The sequence below is a fragment of the Oreochromis aureus genome, linkage group 9 (genome assembly GCF_013358895.1).
Source record: "Oreochromis aureus strain Israel breed Guangdong linkage group 9, ZZ_aureus, whole genome shotgun sequence".
NCBI lineage: Eukaryota > Metazoa > Chordata > Actinopteri > Cichliformes > Cichlidae > Oreochromis > Oreochromis aureus.
The window spans coordinates 14452923-14475527 of NC_052950.1; the positions used below are offsets into that span (position 1 = coordinate 14452923).

Consider the following 22605-nt stretch of genomic DNA (forward strand, 5'->3'; position numbering starts at 1 on the left):
GAGGAGTTAAAGAAGAAAAGAGATGCTACGGAGGTAGAGGGAGGATGAGGAGAAAATAAAAGGAGCGTTAAAAAAGCAGATGAGAGGAGAAGGCAGGAGCAACTGAAGACAGAGGAGTGGATAAAGAGGGTGTTAGAGGAGAAGATGATGAAGAAAGAGTGGAAGAGGGGGTTTGAGGAAGATGGAAAAGACTGTTTAAAAGTGGGCTAAGAAGGCAGCTGTTTTGAATTCTGAGGTGAGTGTATTAATGCACTCTGTAACTAAACAAGAACTACTCATCAGCGGGTAAAACTGCAAACTGGGTTGCCAATAAGAAGTTACACACCTTCATCAAGTTTCAGGATGATTAGATTCTTTTGATCATTGATATGATTTACATGAAGTTTCTCTCTTTACAATTTTATACACGTTTATATCAAAATCCTAACTTAGTGTTTCAGAGTTAGGACTTTTTTTTGGACGATGGACATCCCTTTATTGAGCAGACTTGATATGTTTACCAAAAACAGTACAGCAGATAGCATATTTACGCGTATGCACATACACACACTTACACAGTCCTAGAAAAAACCCCCAACAAAACACTTCACCTTAATTCAGACCTCAGACACTCTCTCCTCTACACCTCCCCCCCTCCCCCGCTTCCTTCCATCCTGCCATCTCGCCACAACCGCTCCAAATTAATCTGCAAAATATTGATTTGAGGACCAAGGGGGTGGGGGGGTGGAGGCGCACGATTGCGGCCGCATATTAATACGAACAAGCCGCTCTTCATCTCTCCTCTATACTTTAAGATCCTCATATCTTCATAATTGATTAATGTTCCTTTGTGAAGTGGGGATGAATAATACATTAGTGGGCCTGCTGCACCCTCAGGCTGATGAGAAAATGTTTAATTTCAGTAAATGTAGCGCTCCTTCTCTCTTTCTCTCTGTTTCATTTCCCTCTCTCTGGTTATTTGTGAGTGCTGGAGTGTGTTTGTGAGTTTTCACTTGCTGACGACCGGAGGAGTGCTGTTGATTTGCTTCTTCTGTGTTTACTGTCGGCTTTAAGCGCATGTTGAGCATCACAAACAAAAGACAGCATCTGCATTTGCAAACACGAATGAATAAATTGGTGGTATGAGCTCAGCATTGTTCTATTAACTGATATAACTTCAAGAGCTGTGTCACTTTTACAGGGCTGCTTGCCTTGAGAGAGAAATCATCCCCCTCTGACTTTTTTTTTATGTGTGTGTGTGTGCGCACATTGCATCAAAATGTGCTGGAAAGACTTTTTGTTATCAGTCAGCAATCACTAAGGGCATGGAAATGTGCCATAAACCCACCTGATGAGGAACAAGTAGCCCCCTCCGCAACCTGGAAAAGTGCGAGGAGCCTGACATTTGTCAGCTGCCCCAACTGGCACAGCCTGGCTCCACTCAAGCTCATCTGGTTAACAGTGCTAATTATGCTAATCAGAAACCTAATGATGATGATGAGGGGGTTTAAGAGCCACAGCATAGCAAGCTTGGAGTGTTTGTGTGTGTTGGTGGGGGTGGTAGTGAGGGGTGGGGGTGGGGCTGGTGGGGCTGAAGTGCCTGGCACCTGATGGTGAGCATCTGTGTGTCGAACAGATAAATGATGAAATCAACACGCGCAGAGGCGCCCACAGGTCTCCCTTCATGCCTACTTAGCTTTGCCTCGTTTTCGTTTGAACTTATACCAGCGATGAAGGGGATCCATACACACGCACAGCCTCATACATACACACAGAGCGCTAATTGAATAAATAGCACTCCTCCGTTAACAAGGATCCTAATTAGTTATGCTAATCAGACTAGATAACCCAATTAACCCCACAGTGAGGCAGGGTGGGCTCCTCTCTGTGTGTGTTTATGTGTGGGTGTGGATTTATGTGCCTGAGAGCATATCAGAGACACTTAAGAAAACACGTTTGCCTAATTACTTTTCAATGGCAGAGACGAGCGTTTATGCTTTTTTCATGTCCTTATTGTTCTGCAGTTAAATGCAGGATAATAAGCTTTCCACACTAAAGAAAATAAGGATTGAACAGTGTTTGTTTTTGGGCTTTCATATGTGGGGGATATCTGCATTTATATGTATTTCTCTTTGCCTTCTGCCAGCCTGTCTCTCAGTTAGATCTACATTGACATGTATATTTTTACAACTATTATGGTTGTTTAAACAGAGTGTGTATTTGTTCAGAGAATGTCTGGCTGTTCCATTAGTTTATGTCCTTGGAAATACAATTTGGCCTCAAGTTCTCTCCGTTTATTTAAAACCTTCAGTCAGCGTTCCCCTCCTAATAGTGAGCTGTGTTTCCTCTCGTTTAGCTCCACCACTCATTATCCGGGCCATGTGGAAGAGACAATGTTTAGAGAGAAGAGAGAGGGGGAGACTTGGAGAAGGACAGCGAGAAACGGAGGGAGAGGGAGAGGGAGAAAACGGCTAAAAATAAGAGCGAACCAGAGAGAAAAAGACAGAGGGAATTAATGAGTGACTGAAAGAGAGAGAATGTAGATTGTCTCTGAACCTGGCCGCAGCTGCTCGTGCTTCTAATGAATGGATGAGGGGGGGGACACCCGGACAAGACTGTCTTTGTTGTGCCTGTGCCATAGAAAGAGTGAGAGCACAGCAGATTTATGTCTTACAGGAAGTCTCCTAGATTTGTGGTGTCACAAACCGCCTACCCCAAGTCAACTTCATGCTCTGGCTTTTAATTAATAGGCAGCATTCATGTATATGTATCTGTTTGCCTCTGTGGCATGTGCCTGTTTTTGAACATTTAGCCATGTAGTTGATCATGTGTGGTTTGGAAATGACTATTAGTTTTGACAGAACAGTACTCATCCTGTCTTCCAGTTTGGCCTCTGCATCTGACATTGGGAGACCTTTAATTAGCTTCTGAATAATTTTGCATTAGATTTATACTTTGTTTAGGGCCCTTAAAAGAGTGGCAACAACGACATTTTCACATACAAAGGCCTGTCTTTTGGATTAGCCTTGCTTTTAGTTTTAAGAACAGTTTCAGGGCTACCCTCACATTTGACTTAAGCTGCTTTAGAGAACAAATACTGTAAGGTATTAAATGCGGCACCCAACCTTAGCATTAGGTCGTGGCACCTTTGCTAATGTGCTAATGGAATTCACTGCGGTGCGCTTAACTGCTGGTCTTAATGTCCAAAGCGTGCACTTTTGTAATGGGAAGCCCAAACAGTAGAAGCTACTCCGTGCAGTGCAGGTCCAGAACGGGGGGCGAGATGCTAATATTAGCTCGGGCTCACATCAGCTGAGTCATCTCCTCTGTGTCCTTGGCTTATTAACTGATTTAAGACTGATTAGATCAGTCATGCACAGACGTGCGCAGGCACACATGCGCACCAAATTTGAATATCAAAATGGAATTGCTTGACCAGTGAAAACTAGATTAATTCAAAATGTTTGCATCAAGGTGTAGGTAAAACGGATGACTGTGCATATTTTTAATGCACCTTGCAGCATTTAGAGCCATTTATGACATTAACTAAAGCTCATGTTATGCAAACACATTTTGCAAGTCAAAGCCACTTATGTTGAGAATACATGATGCTCCTTTTTTCCCTCCTTCGCCTTGATTTGACTTCATGAGATCATCAGCATAAGTATTGATTTTGCACTCCATTAAATGGAGTTTGAGTTTGCTACAATGTGTCTCGTCTTTTCACAATACCATGCCTCAGTAACAAGAGTGTTGAACTGTTTTACGGCATTGTTATTTATGGGCCTTTTTTTAATCACTAGCTGCAGAGATACTTCAAATAGCTTGATAATAAGAAAAAAACAACAAAAAAAGATGATTAATTTCTGCACGGACACATTGTTGACCCTATACACCAGAGCAGCATTAGCTTAAATCCCTATTTATCACCTGTAATTGTTCCTTGATCTCACTTCATCAAGGTTATGTAAACAGATTAGATGTTGCTTCGCTCCCAAGAAATTGCCACAAATAGCTTTTCTTCTCTCCGGTCTCCAGAAAGCATCAAGAACTTGCACTGTTTCTGCCTGGTCAAATCTCCTGACAACCTGACAGCATGGGTGGCGGTGCACATTTGGCACAGAAACCTCCCTCGTTCTCAGTTTTAATTTGAAACAAATAATTTCTGTTGTTGTGGTTGATGTGAGAAACGACTGAAGTTTTCCACCTACTTGATCAGCCCTGAACACGATGTTACAGTTACACAGCTGTCCTGGTAAATAAGAGAAGGTTGTTAGAGTTGGTTGAGTCAGCCAGTGTTAAATGTGTATGCCTGTGTGTGCTCTCGCACAGGACTGATTGTTTCTACTTCTCTCTGTATATGTGGCAGTTTCCTCTCGAGATGTTAATTCCTCTCCTCCCTGTTGTTGTCATGCTTCCACCAGCAGTGTCTGCACCGGGGAGACGAAGACATATTGGTGTTAATGAAAAGCCCTCCTAAACTATCCTCCCCGCATGAATGTTTAAACATGCTTGTCATAACATTCATTCGCTCACACATGACAGCTAGCATCTGCAGCTGCCTTGCTCGCCCTCAATATTTTATCATACCATCTCCCCTAACCCCACACTAGCACAATGGCTGTGTGTTAGCAAACTGAATTATAATGACTGAAAACAGGCTGTGTTCAGACCCACTGCCAGCACAGGCCATGCATAATGGATTCAGTAACACCAAAGGTCTCATAATGGTACAATTAGTCAATCTTAAATATGAAAGTAATAAAGAAAGGCAAAACAAGAAGCCTTTTTGTTTTTTTCAAGTAGCAAAAGAAAAAAAAAGAAAAGGGGAAATGTACACAAAGATAATGAGAGAAAAAAATGCAAAGTAAGGGGAAAATGTGTAAAGAAGGAAAGAAAGAGAGAAATCCTTGTGTCCATTTACAGTATGCTATTCCAAAGTCCCATAACGCTGCAGGTCAGCAGTTGTGACCTTGGTGGTTTTGACAGAAATGATTCACCATGGTAACGGTTGGTCTGCAACCCTCAGTACACCCCCGCACCCCTCATCATTCCCCAACCTTCCTTACCGCCTCTTTTCCAATTTGATTGGATGCACAATTGAAATGTCATGCCTCAGCAAAACGCATGCACACGCACCCGATTAACCACAGTGAAAAAGTGGGGGGGATAAAAGAACTGGACATGTTATACACATCAAATTATAAATTAAGAGACAGGTCCAATGGAAGAAAAGAGGGGTTTTGGTCGAGCATCGAATCGCTTGCATTTCAGGTAGCAAGGATAAATATGCATATATGTGTGGTTGAAATCGTAATCAGAGCTATAGGGTTAATGTTGTGTGATGCACCAGGGGACATGGGCACAGTGCATCAAAGCAGTGAAGGGAGCCATAGTCACTAAATGCAAAGTCAAATGAATATTAATGCAGAACCAATTACCTCAGAGAAATGTTGTCTGTAGGTTAACTTTGCTAACGCGTGTGTCTCACCTTTACCGCAGTAGAAGCATTGGGGGATGGGTTGTTGAGGGGCAGCGCTGATGTGTTAGTTTTCTTCCTAACAAGCTTCTCTGTCCCTGCTAAAATAGAATTGTTGAGCAAACAGCTTCTCCTCTCCACTTATCTTATTTCAATACGATGCAAGGTCCAATTTTTAAAGAGAGGGAAAGTGCAAAGTGAGGGTTACAATTAGGGTGTTACTTGACTGTGGCATTTCTTTAAAATACTTCATAAGCACCACAAAAAATAAAAAAATGTATGTATTTTGCATGTCATACAGCAATGCTAAGTCTCTTCTTTGTCTTTACTTCAGTCTTTAGCGGTGAGCCACATACTTTCTTGTTGTATGAGCAGCTTAGCACAGAGCAGCACTGATCTATGCAGGTGCTGATCTGCACAAGTGACTGTGCCACACTTAAAGCCCCTTCTAAATCAGTGTTAAAGCCTTGATAATAGACCTCACTGACCAATTGATTGGCCTTCATATGTTTACAGCTCACTTTAATTGCCTCAAAAATACCATTTATCAGCCAAGTGTGTCCGCATATGCATGTATGTGTGAGTGCAAGCATGCCCGTCCATTGACAAAAAGGCTTATTGATTTATCAGCATCAGGATTTGTCCCGTTCACCATACATAAAACCCCTGCGTATGTGCTGTTCAAAATGGGAAATGGCCCCATTGATTCCCTTAAGTTGGAGCCCAAATGCTAAAGATTTTTGGATAAGCTTTCTCATTACTTAAGCTGAAATCAATAGGGGAGAGCATGGGTCTAATGAATGAACGGGCCACAGATCAGATGGGGTGTGCTCATCCCTGGCCTGTCCGGGTCGATCCGAGTATGTGTGTGTGAGTGCGTGTGTGGGAGAAAGAGAGGGAAAGAGACATACGCATGCACTCACACAAAAACGAGCTGACTATTTGGACATCACAAATCTTTTTGTCTGCCTAAAATTCACATTTTAGATCCATTTGTGTCTTTAGGTCTTTCTGCTCACTTGACCCACTTCTGTGCCTTTAGCTTCCACTGCTTCTCGATCCACATTGATGTGCCATAAATATGTTCTTTTCAGAACCAGAAGTGCCGCCAATGTGTTAAAATCATGCAAACCCTTATCCATGTATGGTTTGGAAATAGTTTAAGCCTCAAAAAAGTCTGCGTATGGAATTTCAAACATTTGTTTTTAATTATTATTTTAATTGTTCTACTTTCCCTTTGCACACTTTCTTTCCCTCTGTAGTTGGAGGCCAGCAGGAAGCAGGTGGAACGTCAGAGGAGGGAGTTATCAGAGCTTCACCAGAAGGAGGAGACACTTTTGTGTGAGGTACAAAGATAAATCATACACCCACATACACATGCATGCACGTGCACACAACACACACACACAGACACAGAGGAACTAACTCGGGATTTAAGATTTAAATACTCAGCATCTACAAATAAAATCTAGATTAGTCATAAATCTTCATGGGAATGTACAGTAATATCGAGTGCATGTGGATGTGTGTCAGCCAGCCAGCTGGTGGAACCAAGAATGTGGCTCACACACGCATACACAGAAACTACTACCCCTCTCAGTCGCAGCCCCTTTGGCTAACTATTTGGTTTTTCCACTTTCCACTCTTTCCACCCCTTTGAAATATCAAAACAGCACAGAGTGGTGTATCTCTTGAAAATTGTTTTTGGCCGAGTGTGCAGACGCTTCCTCTCAGAGTACATTTACCAGACAACTTCTAACAGTTTCACTTTGTGTCTTGGCCAATTTATGGAATTAACTCCATAAGCCGATATTACAAACAGTTGTCACTGCGATTAGTTAAGCCAAGCAGTTGTTAGCTAAAAATTAGAAACCTGCAGACACCTAACGCTGATGAAAAATTAATTAAATCATTAATTAAATAGATTTAATTAGTAATATTGCAGTTATTAAACATCACATACACATGAAGCAGGAAACTTAGGAGGAATTCGGTGGATTTATAAACTGTGGCTTTAAGTAGGATGAGCAGTCAATAAATTGTGCATATGAGCACTATCAACAAAGAACTCTGGATGATCACCACTAACCCAGCCCACTTTTAAAACAGTCAACTCCCTATCCCTTCCCCTAGTCTCCACCAAGGTGTCCCGCCTTTTCAACTCATAAATATGGAAGGCAAAAGATGATGAGATTCAGGGACAAGAAAGGAATCAAAATCTATTGTAGCGTGTCCTTTTCCCCGTGTAAAGTTTGGATTAAATGTCACACATTAGCATGTGAACTTTTAAATGAGCTTGTTTGCTCTCTACGGTGTGGGGCATGTAAATACCCATCTTGAGAATGGAATGGGGATTTCGTAGTGGAGGGGGTGGTGCTGGTGGAGGTTCTCAAGAGTTGCGGAGTGTAGGACACATTTGAGGGTTGCAACGGGCAATTAGACCCCACCAAGGGACGGGTGTACCAAACAGGTCTATTGACTGCAACCTGAAGTGACAGACATTAGCAGATGGGAAATCTCACTAAGGGATGTGGCTTCTAGTGATTTGTGCGAGACAGATGATTGACATGAGAAGACTGACACACACTGTCATGTTTATTTCTGGGCAAAATCAGGTCAGAGTGAAAAGAAATATGTAAATGTTTAGAAAACCATGGTAAGTTTGTTTGATCAAAAAAAACAGTTTAAATTTTTATGTACTTTTTACTTTTGCATTGTCATTCGACAACACGTTTAATATGCACTGCTCAAAAAGTTAAAGGACCACTTTGAAAACACATCAGATCTCAATGGGAAGAAATCATGCTGGATGTCTACACTGATGTGGACTGTGTAATGTGTTATGAATGAATGAATGAATGAATGAATGAATGAATGAATTGTTTGATGGAAATGAAAATGATCAACATACAGAGGGCTAAATTCAAAAACACCTGGAAAATCAAAGTGAAAAAAATGTTAGTCGATTTTGTTGAAATTTCTTGGGAGCAACTCAAAATGGTACTCAGTAATTGGTGCTTGTATTCATATCTGACAATACTGGACCACGCTCCTATGAGAGGACGGATGGTTCCTGAGGGATCTTCTCCCAGATCTGGACCAGGGCATCACTGAGCTCCTTGACAGTCTGAGGTACAACCTGACAGCGTTGGATGGGCCATAACATAATGTCCCAGAGGTGCTGCATTTAGCTCAGGTGAGGGTATCAATTCCTTCATCCTCCAGGAACTGCCTGCATATTCTTGCCACATGATGCTGGGCATCGTGAACTAGGAGGAACCCAGAACCCACTGCACCAGCATGTCTGACAGTAAGTCTAAGGATTTCATCCCGATACCTAATGGCAGGCAGTGTGCTGTTGTCTAACCTGTAGATATCTGTGCGTTCATCCATTCCTCACCACCAAATTGCTCATGCTGAACGATGAACAGGCCGCATAACGTTCTCCACGACTTCTCCAGAGCCTTTCACGTCTATTACATGTACTCAGTGCTTTGATCTGTGAAAATTAGAGGGTGCCAGTGGTGGACTTGCCAATTCTGGTATTCAATGGCAAATGCCAATCGTGTTCCACGGTGCCAGGCAGTGAGCACAGGACCTACTAAAGGACAGTGGACCCCCAGGCCACCCTCATGAGGTCTGTTTCTGATTGTTTGGTCAGAGACATTCACACCAGTGGGCTGCTGGAGGTCCTTTGTTGCTCCGTCAGTGCTCATCCTGTTCCTCCTTGTACAAAAGGAGCAGATACCGGTCCTGGTGATGGGCTAAGCACCTTCTAAAGTGTTAAGGCGCTCCTAAAGTAACTACCTGTGTCCTGGAATCTCCTACATGCGTGTTGGAAGACACAACAAGCCTCGTGGCTATGACACATATTGACGTGCCATCCTGGAGGAATTGGACTACCTGTGCAAGCTCTGTAGGGTCCAGGCATCAACTCCAGTATTATTTATAATTACCAGTAGTGACACTGACCTTAGCCAAATCCAAAAGTAGTGAAAAAACAGTCAGAAAAGATGCAGGGAAAAATGTCAATGACTTGGACCTTTAAAAACTATTTGTGGTTGTCTCATTGTTGCCCCTCTAACTGCACATGTTGTTAATTTTATTTACACCAAAGCAGCTGAAACTGGTTAACAACCCCCTCTGCTACTTAACTGACCAGATCAATATCCCAGAAGTTTGACTGACTCTGATTAAAAAGCGTTCCTTTCATGTTTTTTGAGCAGTGTATAAGTTCGAGTTGAAGTTATGGAAATAGCAAACATATGGTAAAGACCATAAAAAACAAGCATATGTCGCTAACACACACAGAACCTCAGGGTTGAGAGCTCACCAAGTACTATTGTCAGAATATGTGTGTGTGTGTTGATGCATGACCGTATTGTGTATCATATTTGATAACCAAACACCATAATATATGTGCACATATTTCATTGACTATGATTCCCTTTGTTTTAAAATGTGAGTCTGCTTATTTATTGACATAATTTCCTCTCACTGAAGGGCTTGTGTCTATAAAACACATTAAAATCATATTGCAATCTTTGGTTACCCAGGAGTAGCGTCATAGTTCTATTATACTCACTGAACAACAGCATCACAGCCTGTTTATCAATCCAATATCTCATAATGTGCTCTCTGCCTGGTCATTTTGAATATAAAAAGATCTCATACTCCCATTGTACCATATTTCCTATATTTAGTATTAATCTCTTGTACTGACATGAATCTGACACATCCAATATGGCATTTGATTAGTTGTTTTTGTTTTTTGTTTGTTTTATTTATTTTTTCTGAGTCTCCAGGTGATATTGGATACATGTGCCGAGCTAGTATTATGTTGGTTGTTTCATCTGAGTATAAAAATGATTTAGTGTGTACTCAGCAGGCAGTGTCATTGACTAGCTTTAATTTCACTGCAAGGGTGGGCTTTATTACTCTGCTACTCTCTAAATATGTGTATGTGAGTGTATGTGAGAGAAAGTGTGTGTGTGTGTGTGTGTGTGTGTGTGTGTGTGTGGGTGGGGGGTACAAAGAAAAAATAGAGAGTGCAAATGAATGTTTCTGTGGACATACATTCTGTCTCTTTTCATGCTTATTATCTTTGCGGCATGCAAGGTCTGTGCACACACGTGCTGAGACTCTCCTTCCCTTGTGTGAGATGTAGTTATGACCTATAGTTAGATTTAAAAGTTTAATGATCATGTGAATAAGTCCAAGCAAAATGCCATGATGTCGTTATTTTTAGATGAGCAGAGCTTTCCTAAACTTAACCAAGTAGTTTTCGATGCCCAAAGCCAGCAAAGGTAAGACAGTAAACTGCAAGTAAATATGAAACCTGGGCCCAGAGAAAACTCAATTTTCAGTCTCAGTGGTCAAAAATCAGGTGTGTCTGAAATGTGTCTGACCTTGTTACTCTTGGAGTGGACTCCGAGTCGAAACACCCCCAAAGCCACGTGAAAAAGTTTTCACAGTACTCTATGAAGTCCTGGGAAAACTAAGTACACCCCCCAACTCAGTAGCTCTTAGAGCCACCTTCATCAGAAGTATCTTGAATGAATGTTTTTTTGTGTTACTTAATTAGTCTCTCACATCATTGTGTATGAATTTTGGCCCATCCGTCTTTACAATTCTGCTTCAGTCCATTTGCAGTGATTTGTTTATGCACAGCTCAGTTTTGGTCCTGCCACAGCATTTTAGTCAGGTTGACGACTTTGACTGGGCCTTTTTTCTGCCAATTTTTGTAGATTTGCTGCTGTCACTGTTCTGTTGCATGACTCAATTTCACCCGAGTTTAACTATTAAACAAAAGGCTTAACATTTGCCTATAGAATACGTTGGAGCAACAGAAGGAGTTCATAGTTACCACCTGCAAGGTGCCCAGATCCTGTGGTTCCAAAACAAGCCCAAAGCCTGTGGTCACCCCTATTAGGTGTTTGGCCTGATAGGCTTTTGTGTTTGCTTTTGGTCAAACATGGCACTGTGTACAACTCCACTTGCATCTCATCTGTCCAAAATACATTGTTCCAGAAGTCTGGTGATTTGTTCAGATGTAACTTTGCAAACCTACTGCCATGTTCTGCCATGGAAGGACTGCCAGGAGAAGAGGCTTTCTCCTGGCAGTCCTTCTAAACAAACCATACTTGTTCAGTCTTTTTCTAATTGTACTGAAATGAACATTATCATTTCACATGTTAAATGGGGCCTGTAGAGATGTAGCTCTTAGGTTTTTTGCTGTTTTCCAGAGTCTTGCACTGTTTGACATTGGGGTGATTTTGCTGGGAGGTCCACTGCTGGGAGGATTATAGCGTTGTGTTAACATGCATCTGAATGCTCCAGACCAGCAAACTTCCCAAATGTCTGCTTTTATTAAGCAGCTGATGATCAGCTAATCAAGTGGTAAATGGTAAATGAACTACATCTTATGTAGTGCTTTTTTACTTTACTGGAGTACTAAAAGCACTGATGCATTTGATTAGCAACACCTGGCTACTATTTACCCCCGAAAACTTTCTTTTCCATGACTGTACGTTTCCAAAAGACTTTAATAGATTTTAGACAGTAGGAACATGCATCCATCCAGGTCCAAGTCTCTGGGGCAGCAGTCTGAGATGCTCCAATCTCAGTCTCTACCTCACCTGTTTCTTGAGGGAGACACAGAAGCATTCCCAATCCAGCTGAGAGACATTACCTCTCAAGTTTGTCCTGGGTCTGTCCTATCTGAAGCATGATAGGGGCATTAGCAACAAATATTGATATTCCATATTAATCTTTATTTGGAGGACATCTTACATGCACTTTTGTGCAGTGACAATGAACAGTGAACCCTTTGAAATAGGCTGGCTTTCATCAAAAAACATTTCAAAAATGTGATGAATCTCATTTGAGCCACAAGAACACAAACCAAATGTGCTAAACACATGCTAACACACAAACAATTATACTGGTTTCCATCTTTAAACTCATCCCTGATGTGAATGTTTAATAAATAAAAATCACCAGCTACACTGGTAAATAAGGAGAATTTAATAAAAAATTAATAACCACTTCAACTTCCAAGTACAGCAGTAACCACAAAAAACAGTGTTTGTGGTCCCACACAACATTTGGACTATTTACCGTATGCTTCATCTCAGCCATTTTCTTGTCCAATGTGACCAGCTTACTTGAAGTTGTCCACAATATTGTTCAAGGCTTGGGTTCTGAGTGGGCTACTCCAGAAACTGAGCTGTTAAGTTGCCTATTTATTTCCTTGTCCTTTTGCCTCACCCAGCATCTAGCTTGAGCTTTAACTGTTGAGCAGCTCTATCCTGTAACATATCGTGATAGACTTGGACTTCATTCATTTTCCCCTCAGTAATGAAAAGTTCTGTAGTACTTGAGGCAGCAAAACAGCCTAAAATTACACTTCACATGCTTCACATTTGGGATAGAACAATGAAACTTTCTTGAGTTCAAGGTTTTTTACATTTCTAAGACAGAGTTATACATAAATCCTGCTGTATATCTTTGTATATATCTCCAAACATGCTGTTTTTTCATCGTCTTCTGCATGCAATTAGCATTCACTGGACGAATCGGCTAAACCAGCACTTGGAGCCGTTCTCACATAACACTCTGGCCAAACTGGTGGTCCCGGTGCAAGAAATAGAGGAGCTCCACTTTGGCGTGACAAACCTTACTTCTGATCAAATGCTACAGAGCTATAATCATGTTTGTGCCACTGAATTCCTTAACCTTTCCATGACCTCGGTGAATGCCAGCGGCCCAATCACAGAACCTAATTGAATCTGCTCGGCGGTACCCCCCTCACCCCCCACCCCACCATACCCCAACCCAAATAAAATTGGAGGTGAAAAATGAATACAGCAGTATGCGGTAAGAGAGAAGAAGAAGGCAGGTGACACCAGTGGTGGTGGGGTTGGTGGAGTGGGGTTGGGGCGGTGGATCATACTGCGGCTTTATAAATACACAGACGTGCTCACAAACACACACCCAGACACGTACACGCAGTCACACCTTTTTCAATCCTGCAAGAGAATGGGGAGTGGGAAATGACAGAGAGCGAGAGAGAGAGAAGGCGGGAGCGAGGGAGAGGTTGGGCCTAGGTTTCTCATTACCCCCCTGGCCTATTTGGAGGATATTCCTATAAGATAATCTGATTTATTTGCAATTTTCCTTTAAGCGGCTTAGTGTTTACCTCCAAGATTAATATTTTTCTCTGTTATTAATATCAGACTGTAATTAGGAGTGATGTGTCTCGCTCGGCACGGTTCTGTGGCCGCCAGGCAGCTGGCTGGATGAAACTCTTGTTGCGACTCACTTGTTGTGATCCTGTTTCACGAGAGGCGGAAAAAAAAAAAACCAGAGATGGAAGTTTTAAAAGAAGAGACTGCAGGGTAGGGATGCAGAATTACAATTGGGGCATACCTGTCTCTATGTCGAAGTGTATGCGTAGGTGAGTGCGGGTGCAGGACCGTACAAATATGGGAGTTTATGTGCGCGCGCGTGTGTGTGACAGTGTGATGGCCCCCTCTGATTGATAAGGTGTCTGTGCCGGCTGCAGATTGCTCTTGCTGATTGCTTCTGAGAGCTCCAGCTGATTTATAATCAGAGCAGGATGAAGGATTGTGCTGTGGATTGCTTATCTGTTTACCCCCTCACAACATAAACTGACAAATTATCATGTTGAACACACACCCACACACACAGATGCAGACACACACGTGAAAGGGAAAAAAAAAACACATAATAATGTTGACCTTCTTATTAAATATACAGGGAAAGAGAGAAAGCGCGCGCGAGAGAGAGACACTGTCATACAATTTCACAGACACACACTGGCCATACGGAACATAAACAGCTCTACTCTTCAGCACAGTCATATTTTCATGATTGCACAAAGGAGTGCAATCAGTCTCAGTTGTTTATATACGAAAATGTCAACATGTCAACATCACATATCAAGTTACGTTGCAATTAGCATGTTTCAGGCACTTGGATTTTTTTTATTCGCTTCAATCAAAAAAAAAGTATTCAAGTATTATTTGGAAGCTTCTTAGCCGGTGATCTCAAATATTGATTTGTATTCATTTATGGCTTTTTGTTTCATTTGTGCAGGGCTTTTTTTTATTCCTTGTTGCTTAACGTGCCTCACTGTGTGCAACGGCATTTCTTATATGCACAATCAAATTCTTAATCTCTGAACCATGCGAAAACTGACTCGGGAAATAACAAATATGCCGACTTTTATGGTACTTAGTGAAGTGATTCTGATTGTATTTAAACTGTTGTGTTTAGTTGTAGTAAGAATAAAATAGCTGTTGCTTTTGACAAAGAAACTGGCATATGATGTGAGACTAATTCCAATTGGCAAGGCAGGGTACAAGCCGGTAGTTTTAAACGCTGACAGGTTTTGTATGCCCTATGGCACTGTGACAGCTCTGTGTGTGTGTGTGTGTGCCTCTGTACCTTTCTGTCTTTCTCCCTTTCTCTTTTCCCAGTCTTACCTGTCTGTCTGATGACGCTACTTTCTCTCTTTTCACCGTGCTTGTTTGTAAATGCACGGAGACAGAATTATGAAGGGAACACAAAAAACACAAAGTACAGGAGCGTATGAATTCAGACACACACATGTGCACGCACACACACACGCACACACTGACGAATGGCAGCAATTAGATGGGGAAACCAAGCATGTGAGGACAGAGGAGCGCTGAGGGGCTGCAGCCTGCTGTATGGAACGTGCGTATGTGTATGTGTGTGTGCGCATGTTATATGTTTGTGTGCATTTGGTAGGTTTTTATCCCTCTAATGCACCATCCATCTGTCTAAATATCAACACTGTTTCATATGTCACTGGACAGCGGCTGTATTAAGGTGTATTCGAATTTTAGCATTTGCAATCAAGGACCAAATGTGAAAAGGTCTGGACTGCAACAATATAGCTTTACAAGAGATAATTAGTCATTGTATAAAAGGTGAAAAAGAAATGATTGAATATTTGACAGCAGGCACATGGGGTAAAGAATTCAAGTTAAAAAAAGAAATAAATGTGAAATATATGTCATCTCTGTCTTCCTCTGGTTTCATGTCAGCCTACTGAATTGGTCTACCCACTGACACTGAGACCTTGGGCTTCCTTAGTTCTTCTTTTCTCTCCCATTTGGAAGAATGGCCTTCTCGCTTCAGTCAGAGCAGCAGTCACTTCTCATATTCCCTTTAAATGTGAGGATTCAGCTTTTCAGGAAATTCCTCAATGCAGCCTTCCCTCTTCAAATTAATCACATCTCTATCTACTCCAGTTGCTATCTAATAAACACTCCCCCCCTCGCCTGGATCTGTAACTGTCCCAGGATTTCTCTGATTTTTCATCGCCGGGTTGCATGTGGAAGTCAGTGTTAATTAGCTGCAGCGGTTAAGTAATGAAAGAGCTTCAAGGCAATTCAATTTCAGCTGTTTAAAAAGATTTGAGACACAATGTTTAACTTGTTTGGGACTAACTTTTAGTGCTGACACTGGTGACTTGTTTCCCAAGCATTACAGCTGTTAGGTAAAAAATATAATATAATATAAAAAAAACACCACCAAACCTTATGAAAACATATCATATGTCTGTCTTTTTGTGTTAGTTTCTGTATGTCTGTGTGTGTGTGTGAGAGCGAGTAAGAGAGAGTAGAGTCATATTTGAAAGGAGAGCAGAGGTATGATAGACAAAGCTGAACGATTCACTTCTTGCTTACATCACAAATCATCCCCATATTATAAGGCTTTACATGCAAATATGAGGCAGAGTAAATGTGTGTGTGTGTGTGTGTGTGTGCACATGTGGGAGAGAGGGACTGCACACTGGTCTGCAAAATAAAGCAAACTGTAATTTGCATATAAACTGAATGCATTGTGTGACTTCATATATGTAACCCATGTTTAGTATCAATGTATATCATGAATGAGTGAGTAAGTGTATGCGCCTGTGTGTGTGTGTGTGTGTGTGTGTGTGTGTGTGTGTGTGTGTGTGTGTGTGTGTGTGGTAACCCTGTATCACTGGCAAGCTCATTTCTCTCAGAAATCAAAGTTAAATGGGTCATCTATCATGAGAATATGTGACTGGGTCTCTTGTCTCTGCTCTGTGTGTGTGTGTGTGTGTGTGTGTGTGTGTGTGTGTGTGTGTGTGCATGTGCGTCTCATGCACACATATGCAAGGTGTGTGGTGCGAGAGCAGTCTGCGTGCACCGCTGCAGCTGCTCACACGTGTGTATGCGGCGGCCACTTGTCTTTGCCTATGCTATGATTAATGGTTTACATTGGGCTGTTCAGCCATGCATGTTTCTTGGTTTATCGTTTTATGCTGTCTCCAATTAAAGCTCCATAACTTGAGTGATGGCTTCACGCCAGTGTCCATCAATAGAGGCCATCAGCAGCCTCATGCATTCAGGATATGGAAGCCACACACTAACTAATATCCTTTTGTGTCAGAGCCAGTGGGCATCCTTTTTGTGTGACTCTACAAATATATACACGTGCGCGTGCTGTGCACATGAAATAAAAACAGTAATTAAATTTGAAGTGATCTATTCTTCCTGATAAATGTGGTTTTACTGTTTAAAATCTTGAAAAATGAATTACCAGTGGGATAAAATAATATTATAATTGTATTTTTTTATGTAATCAATGAAAACCATCAGGTGATCAATTAATTAATCATCCTGAAATTGTTTTTTCGATAAGGACAGTCTTTTGCGCCATGTCTGCATTCATGCACGATTTTGCATCTTTGTGTCTTTTTGTGCCAAAGAAGTGCTGGGGGCTACATACATCTGGACGTGGGAGCTTGTTCATGTGTGCGCCGCACAGACACGCATGCGCCGCACAATATCATTTCACGCAATATTATTTCTCATATAGCTGTAATGACATTAGGCCGATATGTTGATTATACTGTCGGCAAACAGCAGCCTGCTGATTGGGTTAGCATATAACCTTATATCACATCTCTCCATTCATCCCTGTGCTTTTTTTTTTATTGCCCTCATTTTTCCAAATCACTTCCCACTTCTCCAGTTTCCAGGGCGAGGTTCCAGGCTATGCAAGCAGGTGATGAGAAGTAATATGATGACAGGAAGGCACAACAACGTAAGAGTAGAAAACCCAGAACCTTAGAGCAGCCCAAGTTCTCTGAGTACAGGACAAAGAAGCCTAGTGGTAGGACAGAAAAGCGTTGTCTAAAAACATAAGAATATATGAATATTTAATCGCGCTGACAAAACCCAGTGAGCATGCACAAATTGTACACGTTATGGTTTCTGCTCAGCTTTTGTTTTTTGATTTTTAACAGTTGTATGGATTAATTAAAAAGAAGAAGAAAAACAGGGAGATTTTTTTGGTGTGGGCTACTGAGATTGTTAAAGAGACTGAGATTTCATTTGCAGTTGGGACACTTAGTGATGACACATGGACCCTTTCGTATCTGCACACACGAAATAAGGTTTTTCATGCATTAAGGAAGTTTTAATCCCCCCCATAGAGGTTTTAGCCAAAGCTAGGATGCTAAGATCACTGCTCATTGGGATTTAATTTACTCAAGGATAATAGGAATATTCGTTACTGTACATAGACGAATCTTGTTTACATTTGTGGTATGAACTGCAAGCTGTGTTTGGAGTCCACTGTGTAGCAGCTACAGCTTTAATATGTGTCCATAAGCAGCAGAATGCAAAGGCAAAAATCAGCAGAAAACACATTGTAGTTGTATACAGTCAGCTCTATTCCCCTTCTCCCTAGCTAACATGTACACACAAACATACATATGGTGTACTCTCAAACACAGACTGCATTATTATCTACAAGAAACAAACATTACACAAAACACCTCTGGCGACATTTGTGATTTGACGAAAAGAACACTTTTGGTGCTGTTTGGTTCTTAAACACAGCTGTGTGAGCACATCTAACCGTCAAGATTTTAGTGCAAATTACTAATGGTGGGAATCAATATCTGTACCACATGCACGGGTAATGATTTAGCCATGCATAGCATACAGCTGGACAGACAAGGAGCAAATGGAAAAAAGATAACAATAACAATAAATTCACATCAGCCATACCTAACGCATAAGATGCTACGCCATGTCAAGGCTAAATGACACTAGGAGAAAAATGAACCTAGGTTGTCTGGAAATTAAAAAAAAGGGGGGGTCTGATTTAGTATTCAGTAATGGCTGAAGGGGATTGGGGGGAGGGAGAGAAAGCAGACTTATGTATAGGGAAAAGGGGTGGATGTGATGAAGCTGGAGAAAATTAATCAGTGTTATCATCTCCCGGCAAGTTTAGTTAACACTATTTCTGCCAGTTACAAAATATTCCAGCAATTAGTGATTTCCCATCGTGTGATAGTGTAAAAAAATCAAACTTTCTGCTCTTTCTTTTCATGTATGGATAAAATATTGAGTGATTAGCAATACATTAGTCACTGGTAAGTTCAGAACCGTACTCTGGTTTGAATCTTAGTGCTTTAGTCTTCCTGTGAGGGAACTTCTGTTGTATCTGTGTAACAGCCCATTAAATCACCGTGCATATACACTGCACACACACAACAAAAGCACAGTCGCTTGTTGACCTCACATTAGATAAGCCGAGTGTCATCTGTCCAACTCGCCAATGTTTGTTTGCATTTGTGCGTGAGTTTAGCCTCGAGGCAGTCGCCGTGCTTGCATGTACATTATAATGTAATCTAAGTGTATAAACATATTAATGTGTGTGCAGAGTGAGAAAATCACTGTGACAAAATCATAGTGTGACATTTTTCAAGAATTTGAAACTTTATTTTGATTCTTTTTAAAAATCTACAACACTTTTGCTCATAACTGCTTCTCTCTATCAATTTTGACAATGGAAGAAGCAAAGTTGAAAGTAAACTGACTAAAACTTTGACTCCAGTTTATGACAATGACTAAATAATACTGCTCTTTCTGCTCCAGACCAAGGCCAAAATGGTGCATTTGAAAGACAAGCTCCGTGACGGTTTCAAGAGAAGGGCGGAGGAGAAAGAGGCGAGGATTAAGCAACTAACTGACGAGCTGAATGGAACGAGGCAAAAGGTAAAATGCACGCAAAGGGTACACAAGCACATACTTCAAATGCTTCTTTTATGTTTGTATAAAATTTAAAGAGATTTTACAGATTCTTCAATGAATGAGTCCTATTTATCCATAATGAATTGCTGCTTCGCAGTAAGAGCGTTTGTGAGCGAAGGCTGCCAAGAAATGGGAAAGAGTAACTTCAAGAGAAGACATGCTTAGTGTTTTTAACACGCGGGTCATAGTCTTTTTTGGTCAAACACATAAGTACACAAATAAACATACAGTACTGAAAAGCTTTTGAGTAAATGAATGATATTGCACTGTGAACCCTTGGCTAACATTATTGGTTGACCCCTGGGATTCTGTTAGCTAATTTAACTACGCCATCCTAGCGCTTCAATCACTTTTCCACCCACTTATTTTATACCCTTTCAATTATACAGATTACCATTGCTAGTAGAGCTTATTGAGCTGTACTTCTGATTCAAAGGCACACCGGCCCATTGAGGCACAAGCACTGACTGACGTGCACACACACACAAGTACACACCACTTGATCTGCATATCATTATGCTTTTGATCGAATGCCAAGGTTTTCGCTGAGAAAGACGTCAGAGTCAAATGAAGCGAGCATGTACACAACACCTGTAGGATTTGTGTGTGTGTGTGTGTGTGTGTGTGTGTGCGCTCGTGTGCGTTCATGCTCATGAGAGAGGCAGCTGTGAAATCTGCACCTGTTTAATTGAATTAGCCTCGTTAATGTATTCACACAGGCTGCCAAAAAAAGCGTGGCATTAACAAGCTCATTAGACCAATTAGTTAATTAATTGTCTGTATGGCAGAAGCTTCCCAAAGAGCTGCGTCTTCATTATCTGATAGCTGCTGCCTGTTGGATCACTGCTTGAGAGCTGATAATGCACTCTGTGTGTGCGCTCGCTTGTACGTCTCATCAAATGTCGTATATTTCTGCATATGTGTGTGTATATACTGTATGTACTCTGTGTGCGTGCGGTTATTTGGGGTGAAAACGTGCGTGTGCGCGCGTGGATGCTCATGTATTCATCTGTCTGTGTGTAGCATGCTCATAATATGGTGGCCAATATCAGTGTGCATATTGCAGTGAAAGGTTATGTGGGGGCCGTCACTCCCACAGGTAAAGACAGAGCAGTCCTCCCAGCCACTTTCTAATCTCTCTTTTATTAGAAGTTAATATCTCGCCTGCTCTTTCTCACTCCACACTCCCACCTGCTTAGAAATGGCCCCGCTCCATCTTTTTAATTCAATTATATTAGCCACCCTCTCTCTCTCTCTCTCTCTTTCTCTGTGCCCATAACTCTGCAACTCACATCTCTCCCTAACACACTATCTATCTCTTTTTTCCTTCTCTGTCTCTTCCCATCTTAGCCCTCCTTCCTTTGTCCTCAAATGTTCCATTTCTATTCGTAATCCTAGATGGAGGATAGACTTTGGCCAATCAAGGATTTGCGCAAGCCATTCTCCCTTTCTCCTCTTCTCTGCCTTGGTGGCAGAAATGTATGATGGCGAGCAGAGGGGGAGAAAAAAAAAAGGACAGACGGGAGGAGGTGGGAGGCAGGAGTTGAGGGGAGGACCCCAGGGGCGAAACTTTGATTGCTAAAGTAATGAGACTTGATCAGATTGAGGTTTCTCTCTCAATAGGAGCTCTACTAATATGAAAGTCCAGGGCTTAAGCACTCATTTGAAATAAAATCACAAATCTGATATTCTTTCTTCCGGACTCTCAGCCAAGGTCCTATACTCCTCCGCTGGAGAATTAAGACTTCACAGAGACCACATGGGAACTTTTAATCATCTCTGATGGTGGCAGATTTGGAGATGGGGAAAAAATGACCCTAATGTATTAATTATGTAACAATATTATGGAGAAAGTCAGCACTGTAAAGACCTTGAGCTATAGGAGGGATTTTGGCAGACACTGAGATCTTTAACTAGCTGGATCAACAGGCCTGACCCGCAGTGAGTGGGAATAAGAAAATGTCAACATCCTGTTATACAGACTCATAACAAATTAGATGTGACAACATAGGCTTTTTGAATTACCTTGTTTGTAGCCCTGTGAGTAACTCAAATTTGGATGTTTTTCCAAGGTAAATGTGACTTCGTTTCCAAGAAAGGCTTGATTGCTGCTGCAAAAATAATACTCAGTCTCTACTTGTTCACGAGAGCAGAAAGCACCATGATGTTGGCACTAGATAACAGGAATAAAGGCTATCAGTCACTTTACATCGCTCTTCCTTTTGGCTCCTGGGCACTTTACCATGAATCCAAGCTTCTTTTGTCGCGGCTATCACCGCTATATAAGCCTTTAAAACGTTATATTTCTCAAGTTTTAATATTGGATATTAGCGAAGACTTTGTCTAGTAACTAAGCTGACACAGAACACTGCCTTTAATTGTGTCTTGCATGTGAAATATGGCTATTGTCGAACAGTCCGGATTGCAGTCATAAGTAAGTATAGTAAAACATTTACAGAAGCTGACTTTTAATTAGATCTTATTGCTTTTACTTGGTTTAACATTGATGGCAATAATATTTAAAATGTGTAAAAATGTGCTCTTTTGCCAAATGTCCATTTTTCATTTGAAATCCCTCTTGCGCTGTAGATGGTTTAACATAAAGAACTTTTGCTCTCTGGTGTAATATGTTGAACTTGGCTGAAGCGCTGAAATGAACACGTTATTGTCCTAGTTTTTGTAAAACTTATTTCCCAATAGTCACACAAAAAATTGGGGCGAATAATCCAGATAAAAGAGAGATTTTAATTCATTATTGCAATAATACTGGGTGGCCCATTGCTTATAATTGTTACCATCCATTAGCAAAGCTGTAGATAATTTAACTGCATTGATGACCACCTTTAACTCACTGTTGCGCTGTGTTGGGTGGGACATATTAATGCTAGGAAGTGTTTCTGGGAGGCTCACTTAAGGAGGCAGAGGTAGGTTGTGACTGCGCCAAGACACATGCCCCTAACCACAGTCTGCTCTTGGTGGCCGTGCTCACTTTGAGTGTGTCTTTAGCTCCATATG

At 41.4% G+C, this 22605-nt stretch overlaps 1 protein-coding gene across 2 annotated transcripts in view; it reads left to right on the top strand.

The window, feature by feature from the left end:
- LOC116328258 (myosin-9-like) overlaps positions 1 to 22605 on the top strand; it is a 90570-nt gene that overhangs the window by 19033 nt on the left and 48932 nt on the right. For both annotated transcript variants that reach the window (XM_039617065.1, XM_039617066.1), the window contains exons 6-7: positions 6721 to 6804; positions 19435 to 19554. In XM_039617065.1, the coding sequence (XP_039472999.1) occupies positions 6721 to 6804; positions 19435 to 19554 (204 nt within the window). The remainder of the gene's footprint in view (positions 1 to 6720; positions 6805 to 19434; positions 19555 to 22605) is intronic.